Source organism: Bidens hawaiensis, unplaced genomic scaffold (assembly GCF_021521415.1).
Source record: "Bidens hawaiensis isolate Kalapana, Puna unplaced genomic scaffold, B.hawaiensis_p1.1 tig00039600_1, whole genome shotgun sequence".
In the NCBI taxonomy this organism is placed as follows: Eukaryota; Viridiplantae; Streptophyta; class Magnoliopsida; order Asterales; family Asteraceae; genus Bidens; species Bidens hawaiensis.
Genome location: NW_027505617.1, coordinates 8,785 through 17,048, shown reverse-complemented (window position 1 = coordinate 17,048; position 8,264 = coordinate 8,785). Strand labels below are relative to the sequence as shown.

General features: G+C 36.7%; 1 protein-coding gene across 1 annotated transcript; it reads right to left on the bottom strand.

Moving 5' to 3' along the window:
• Positions 1–407: 407 nt before the first annotated feature.
• Positions 408–7,806, bottom strand: LOC143614318 (uncharacterized). Its single transcript, XM_077087794.1, has 3 exons — positions 7,456–7,806; positions 6,313–6,993; positions 408–635 (listed from the first exon to the last, which is right to left on the bottom strand). The coding sequence occupies exons 1-3, from the start codon at positions 7,522–7,524 to the stop codon at positions 408–410; spliced, it is 978 nt and encodes a 325-aa protein (XP_076943909.1). The 5' UTR covers positions 7,525–7,806.
• Between the last annotated feature and the right edge of the window lie 458 nt (positions 7,807–8,264).

The window sequence follows — 8,264 nt, the reverse complement described above, 5'->3', positions numbered from 1 at the left end:
TTTAGCCCATAAGGCTTGATAAAACAACAATCAAAATCAAAATAAGCTTACAATTTATGTTCAAGAACAAATAAAATGCAAACTAAGATGAACAAAAATTGAGCAAATGATAGATGATCAAAGGATGATGGAAGTCTTGAATCCTCACTAGAACACACAAAATAATTTTCCTAAAGTTGGAGAGAATTCCCCTGAGGCTCCACCCACAAAATGAAGGTAATTGAAGTCGTTTAAACCTATCTGGACGTCTGGCACGGTCGTGCCAAAATCTGCACGGTCGTGCCAAGATATAGTAAGTCAATTCCTTGCTTTCTCCCGACCAAAATTGCAGGTTTCTCTGATCTGGCATGGTCGTGCGGCACGGGCTTTCACTATCGTGCGACACTGGCTAGCACTGTCGTGCATGATCATCTTTTCTCGGCACTAGCTCCAGCACTGGCATGCACAGTACTCATTTTCTCGGACGATACAGTCATGCCAAATGTTGCACGGACGTGCAGGGTCAAAAATGGCTTGCACTGTCTTACACTGGCTTGATTCTCGATTGGCATGGTAATGCAAGGTTGGCAGATTTGCGGATTTTGTCCTAGAAACACTTTCTTTTCGTCATATCTTTGTCGGGCTGGCACCCAGACCTGCAAATTTACAAATAACTCAAATAAGTATCAAATACAATGAATTTGCATGGAGTTTAACCAAAATATGAGGATAATTCGATGCAATAAGATGTACACTTTGTGTTACATCATTATCCTTCCTGGTGTTTTCGACTATTTCCTATTCTTTTTCCTTCTCTTCTGTATTCATTTCTTTCTTGAGTGTTGCTTCAGTTAGTTTGGTAAAATTGATTTCATAATGAGTTGAATCATCTTCAATGTCATACATTCCTTCTATAGAAATAAAAATATTCCTGTCCCTAAGGATATTCTTCCGGATATGTCATTATTTCTTTCCCTTTTGGTATTATTCGCTTCTTGGATCCACTTGATCCTAGTCCATGCATATTCTAGTCTGTACTCTTTGGGACTGGTGGGGTCTTAGTGTTGAATGAGTCAGAATCTTCCTCCATTGTTGTTTGATATGAATCTCCATCATTAGATATAGGAATTGAGAGAAAAGACGTTCCTATGTATCCTTTTCTTTACCAGATGGAGGCTGCAATGATCCTCGACTAGAATGATGATCGGACATCTGTGCGTAGTCGATTAGGGGTAGGAATACACTCCTATCTTATCCATACTGTTCTTCTTATCCGTAAAATTTTAATTACTTGCTGGTTACAACCTTGGTATTTTTAATCAAATACCAAACTTTACTGAGACCATTATTTCTATTATAACATTGATATCTATTTCTGATCAAAGCTTAGGTATGGCTAAATACATATTTTGCTAAGATCAATGTCTCTGATACCAACCTGTCACACCCAGACTTAGGGCTTAGGCGCGTGAATTATAGTAGGTACTTGTTTGTAAATATATCAGAGTTGCGGGTTATTTAGCGGAAGTCTTTGGTTTAAATAAAATATTAATTTATTTTGAAACTTCTCGGATAATAAATATCCAAGTGTTTTATTTACGAGCCTTGTTTGATCTTGTTCGCCATATTTTATTAATTAAAACTGAGCCATCTCCATAAAGCGAGCATGTATTCTATGGGTGACTCTAATTCCTTGCTATCTGTGCTAAATCTGTTTCCCTGAAATGTGGGGGGGGGGGGGGGGGGAATACGTCAGCGCTATGCTGGTGAATCGTTGACTCTAAAATATTTAATAAATCTTTGGCTGACAAGATAGTTTTCTTGAACACACTCAGCAGAAACGTCTCTTATTTCTAGGACTTGTGCCACTTGCCATACACACATAATTATGTTATCTGGGAACTGATGTCCATTTGAGAACTTTGGTTATGACTACTAGCATGCGGCCAAGTAGCCTTGATTGATAGGCTAGAAACATATGTTTGGATCCAGACACATGTGCTCGGTCTGAGTTGCTTTTATTTTCTACCTTGTAACTTAGGGATCACGTAATCCCTTAAATTTAGAGATCAAGACTGATTTGTTTAAGATAAACAGCCCGTTTATCTTAATGACTTACTGTAAAGAGTTTAACGTATTCACCTGTGATTGTCTTTTCTGAATGATGTGGCGATCTCGTTTGAAAATCTTTGTGAATGAATGATGATTGAACTATAATGAAATAGGTTTATATAAATACCCGGATCGTCTCTTGATCCAGCTACAGACCTTTAGTCTGGTTTTGATAGCTTTAAACTTTGACTTATCATTTGTTTGAATGAAATATTTAGACTTGTAGTCCTTCCGTTTATTTAGTAATCATGTGCTATGTTTCTTTCTCATGAAGAAACATCTATGATAGGTTTCTTCTTCAAGAAGAAACGTTAATTGACTATAACATTTGTATGTAAAATCTTATGTTTCTTAATCATGAAGAAACATAAATTTTAGCTATATCCCTTATATATATAAAAAACTTTGTGTTTCTTAATCGTGAAGAAACTATATATGTCTATCTCATCTTATATGTAAAAGCTTATGCTTCTTGATCACTAAGAAAACATTATTTTAGCTATAAACTTTGTATATATCAAGTTTATATAAACATTATTATGATCAATGTTTGGGCTATACCCCCGACTATGGTCTAAGCCATAATATAATAATAAAATAATAACTTAAGCAGATCCCCTACCTTACAAGGGTATTCGGAGTTTATATGCTTAAGCTTGTACGAGCAGCACTTCTACTTTATATCGCGCACTGAGGCTTAAACAGTCAGAACTTTGGGGCTTGGCACATACAACGAGAATCGTCACGCAAAACAAGACTAACTATGTGCGAGTGAAGGTGTTTCGGTGTAAGACGGAATGTGCCATGAACCCCCTTATTTATAGCAGAATTTGTGCTACTTTGCGTAGCGCGAAGGAGCAAGACTCTGTCCGTTCGCGTAATGCGAACCGCCATATATTTTGTTATCGCCGATTTGCCACGTGGTCTGACACATGCTGCACATGTCAACACGTATCACACATGCATGGGAGTTACTTCGCGTAGTGCGAAGTAATCCTTGACTTGTTCTTCGCGTAACGCGAAGCCGTTCAACCCTATTTTATTCCAACTCATTCGCTTAACGCGAGGGGCCATATCCAGATCCGTTCGCGTAGCGCGAATGATCAAGTTTCCAGATTTTTACTTTTAGTCCTTTAAGTGCGCCATTAAAGCGCCACATTACGCCCATAGACCGTGCCCGTGCCCGTGCGCGTCGGGTGCTTTGCACCCTCCGCTAGGACCACTAGGTCCATCTTGGCATATAAGAATATTACTATCCAAATTCTTTATCTTATAAAAAGCTTTCAAGTTTTATAATTTTCCAATGTGGAAGGAAATTTCTCTTTCCTATTTATACACATGTTGAATGCTTCCACTTTCTTTCTTCTTTCTACGTGGGATGAACTTTCTTATCTTAACATGGGATAATTTCTCCTTCATATTTTATATTTTTTCATTACTTATTTTGAAAAATATTTTTGGTCTTTCATCTTTATAAAGTTGTCAAATTTAGACCGAAATTTTGGGGATGTTACCCCTAGTTTAAACAAACCATAGTTTATTATTCACCCTAAAACACATACATTTTACTCTCCACTCTTCTCATTTTTTTATATACTCTTTTAAGCATTATCATTGAAAAGGGCTAAAGCGGATAAAGCTAAAGCAAAAACAAGAGGCGGGTAGCGAAGAACATATTCAACTCAAGAAGGATCGACGAACGATTATATATTTAAAATGTTGAGAGAACCCATCGACATTCTTATCGGAGGGGAACATGAGTTAGCTGAAAAAATGCTTCGAAGAATTGGGGAAAAGTGTAAATTTTAATAAAATATCATTTTGTATTTTTATTAAAAAATTAGAAAAAAATAAAAACAATAATAACCGAGTAATGATTGCAAGTGGGGTTATACCATTACACCACTTTCTGTAAATTCCTTTATGATGCATCTATCGCATAGCACCCTTATATGAAGGGTTACCACTACAAATGGTCTAAGATGTAGCGCATGCTAAAAACGATGAAGAAAAAAATTGTATTTAAAATGTATATCGTCAAGAAAGTTAAATTGTACCGTAGGCTACACATCAACCTACGCTAAATTCGCCCCTGCTGTATAGGTCGTAATGTCGTATAATCCTAGAACTCAGGATCTATGACATCATCGCAATTTGGCAATTGCGATGATAGCTATGGAGGGGGTGGAGGCGGTGATAACAGTAGTTGTATATCTTTTATTTAGATAGAATTGCGGTTTTCATTCTTGTGTTTTGACTAAATCTGTAGATTTAATCCAATAGTTTTATTTTCACTTGCAATTAAAGCCGACCCAACTAACCCCGTTAGCTATGGTCATTAAACCCATTAGTGTGTACCTCATGTAAGGGGAAATTTTATCCTTAATTGGTTGTGTAATCTTTTGGCCCGTTTATCTACAAAATATGTCATGTTCGAGGGACCAGAGATGAATCGTAATCCTCGTTTGCTTGTGTAGGGTTTGTGGAAGACAAAATGGAATTTTGAAATTAGGGTTGGGTTTATTTGGGGAGAAAAATGACAAAATTGTTTTACGCGTGAAGGGCACACTGATGGGTTTAACGAACAGAGTTATCGGGGTTGGTTGGGTGGACTTTAATAGCAAGTGAAAACAAAGTTATTGGACGAAAACCACAAATTTAAAACAATTGGACTAAAGGCACAAATTTGATCAAACTACAAGAACAAAAACCACAGTTCTCTCTAAAATATGATACATTACACACATATAAGCTTTATCATAAATAAATAATATTATTATAATAACATTATCATAACTTTTATATAGTTTTATGTATATATTTCATAACATATAAAATATAAATAATATTATTAAACACATATTTTCTAAGAAAAATTAATTTTCTCGTATACTGAACTTAGTAAATGTAGCATTATTTTAGACAAAGTTAAGAAAATTAAAAGTTGTCGGGTTTATAATTCAGGTATATAATTAAGCGAAACAGGTATGTTGCTTTAGGTAAAAATCAACCTCATGTCTGATCCAATGCCTATCAGGCTTTAAATATACAATTCCAAATGCTTCTAATTTAAGCTCAGATTTTTGCCATTTCTATGTCCCAATGCCTACTAAGGGAATCCATAATGAGGGCGTCGCAATTGCAATCTCATAATAAAAACACCTTCACCGTCATTACGTCTTGGGTGTGACCCGGCATTTAGAGTTGACGTTTGGTTTGAAAACAGAGTTGGGCACTGCATTTAGTTTTTTCTTTCTATTTAACTCAATCAACCCTTTTGAAATCACAAATTTCTTTTTGATTTTCTTCTCTACTTTTTTTTCCCATATGAAAACCATTATACAATACACACTTTTCTCTAAAGCCATGTGTAATGGAGGTGAAAAGCGCCCTCCACCCTTCTCTTCGTTGACTAAAACCCTTTTTCAACAAAGACAGCCTTCTTTTCCTTCAAAGTGTCCCCACAACATCCTGGGAGCGATGTGCCGTATTATGATGGCGTTTTCACTTTCACCTACATGTTAATCACCCTTCTCTCTTTTCCATCTACATGTCAACCGATTGAAAAAAAAAAAACGTTCTAAATTTTGAAATGACTCCCATGTGCATAAGGAACATGGAACAAGATGAATCGATGTCCCTTCAGCTTCAAATCAAGTCAAACCCTAATATGATTGAAACCTAAATGTCACTATTGATTCATATATTGGATAATATTTTGGTGTACACATAATTATATAACAATATTAGCTAAATTCAATATTAGTAACCAGTTGGTATCAGTACCGATTTGGTACTATAGGTACCAAATCAGTGCCAAAATTTTCAATTTTAGTAACATGACTGGTACCGATATTTCCCGAATTTTTTACCTTTGATACCGATACCAAACCAAAGATTTCGGTAACGGTAACAAAAATTTATGATTTTCGAGACCAAGATTTTCAAGACTGGGACCAATCAGTACAGGTACAACTACTTATAAAAAAGGACTTCATAATTCAAACCCAGCAGAATAAAATTCAAATTCAAAATGTAAAATGCCAAATGACCCTAGAAGCAACTAAATTTGAATTTACAAAGCAATTACACTCAACTAAATTCAATCCAAGAACACACCCTGTTCAAAAGATCTAAAACAAGGCTACTTTAGAAAACAAAATAAACAAAGTATCACTAAAAGCCCCTAAAACTAAATTATTCTTTCAATTAAGCCTCAACCAGAGCCTCCGTGATCACCACCTTCCTCGGGCGCCCCCTTCCCCTTTTATCACCAGATGATGTCGCTGGAGCCAACAAAGCAGCCGCTGAAGCACCTCTTTTCACCTTCTTCGGCCGCCCTCTTCCCCTTTTTTCCCCTGTTGACGTAGCCGGCGTCAAATTACCTGTCGTTTTCACCTTCACCAGCAGTCTTCTTCCCTTTTCCCCACCAGTTGAAAGCGGCAGTGTGGAGCCATCATCCGTGTTCACCTTCGGCGGCCGCCCTCTTCCCCTCTTTTCACCAGTGGACGTTTTCGGCGTCAGAGAAACCACTGTTCCATCCAAGGATTTCCGTGGGCGGCCACGCTTCCGACCACTTAACGATGGACCAGATTTTACCAGAATTGCACCATCAAGAGATTTCCGTGGACGGCCTCTAGGTTTTGGTGAAAAAACACCAGGCTCTTTAGGTTTCCTTGGACGACCTCGGCCTCTCCTAGGAGGTGAGTTTGGATCAAATTTAAAGTAGTTGTTCTGAAACACAAGAAGTTGACCACTGGCTCTCATTTTGTTGAGATGATGTGAGAGGAGGGTTTTGTGAGCAACCGGTAGATTACCATGTGAAGCTTCGATCTGCTTTGAAATCCTGGATTTGTTAACTCCCTTTTCACCACCTATGGCATCAATTGCAGCTAAAATCAACTGAAATTAAACAAAACAAACCAAAATTAGTCAAAATCAAGAGATACACAGGTTAGTAAACATAAAAATGAACAAAACCCATGTTGTGGATCCAGCTCAAACCACCAAAATTCATGTGAAATTAATTAGCCCCAAATTGCTTATAAAACCCTAAGTGCAGCTAACATAAACTAAAATTAGCCAAAATCTCTCAAATTCAAGAGATACCCAGATTAGAAAACACAAAAATTAACAAAACCCATGTTGTAAATTCAGCTCAAACGCCCAAATTTCATGTGAAATTAATTACCCCCAAAAAGTTTATAAAAAACCCTAACTACAGTAATCAAACTCATGTAACTAAATGCAGCATTTGAGCACTAAATCGGTGAAATTAGATTAAATCAAGCTTCAATTCCAAGAACTACATGTAAATATAGCATCTAAAAAGACAAATTAAAGATCCAGGTAAATTAATTTCACCTCTGGGTACTGAGGAAGAATGGGGTCGGAAATCGGAGCTAGAGGGTTATTAGCTTCTTCAACATCCATGGCGATAGATTCTAGAAATTGAAAATTGTCGATTGAATTGAATAAAGATGAGGGTCGGAATGTATTTAAATAAGATCGGAGTTTGCACAAGGATGGACTCAGGCTCCAATTTGTGTCTCTACAAGGATGATCTAACGACTAGGGATGGAATAATAGGATGGTTATCAACGGCTGATGTCTGTTGTTGTCAACTATACGTGGATTATTGACCTGGCATTATTACATCATGAATATGAAAAACAAATATTAAATTGTAGTTTATTAGTTTGTCCTAGCACGTATGTTATTGGGCCAAATAAAGTGAATATATTAATAAATTTATTAAATGGCAATTTATGTATTTAAATTCAAATAGCTCCAAAATTATACCAAACAAAAGATTAAATTTGAAAATACCTACATGGCTGAAAAAAAAATATGAAGAAACACGAGTCTAACTCTTAGTAGGCTTAGCTTAATGTTTCAACCAAGCAGGGATTAACGCCTCATCTAACCCTTGGTATATTTTGAGATAGCAACAACTATTCCGACTGCTGATAGCTAGTAATCTGCACCACAAAACACCGTGAGCTCGTTACAAGAAGGAAAATATGGGGGGTCTTCTCGTAACCATCATTCGGCCTGAGAATTAGTATGGTAAGTGATCGGTATATTATGAGAGAATTAGAGAGTGTTCGGATCCTTTTACCGTTGTTCTACATGTAGTATTTATAGCCCTGGGGGACAAGGGTGACTGGGCT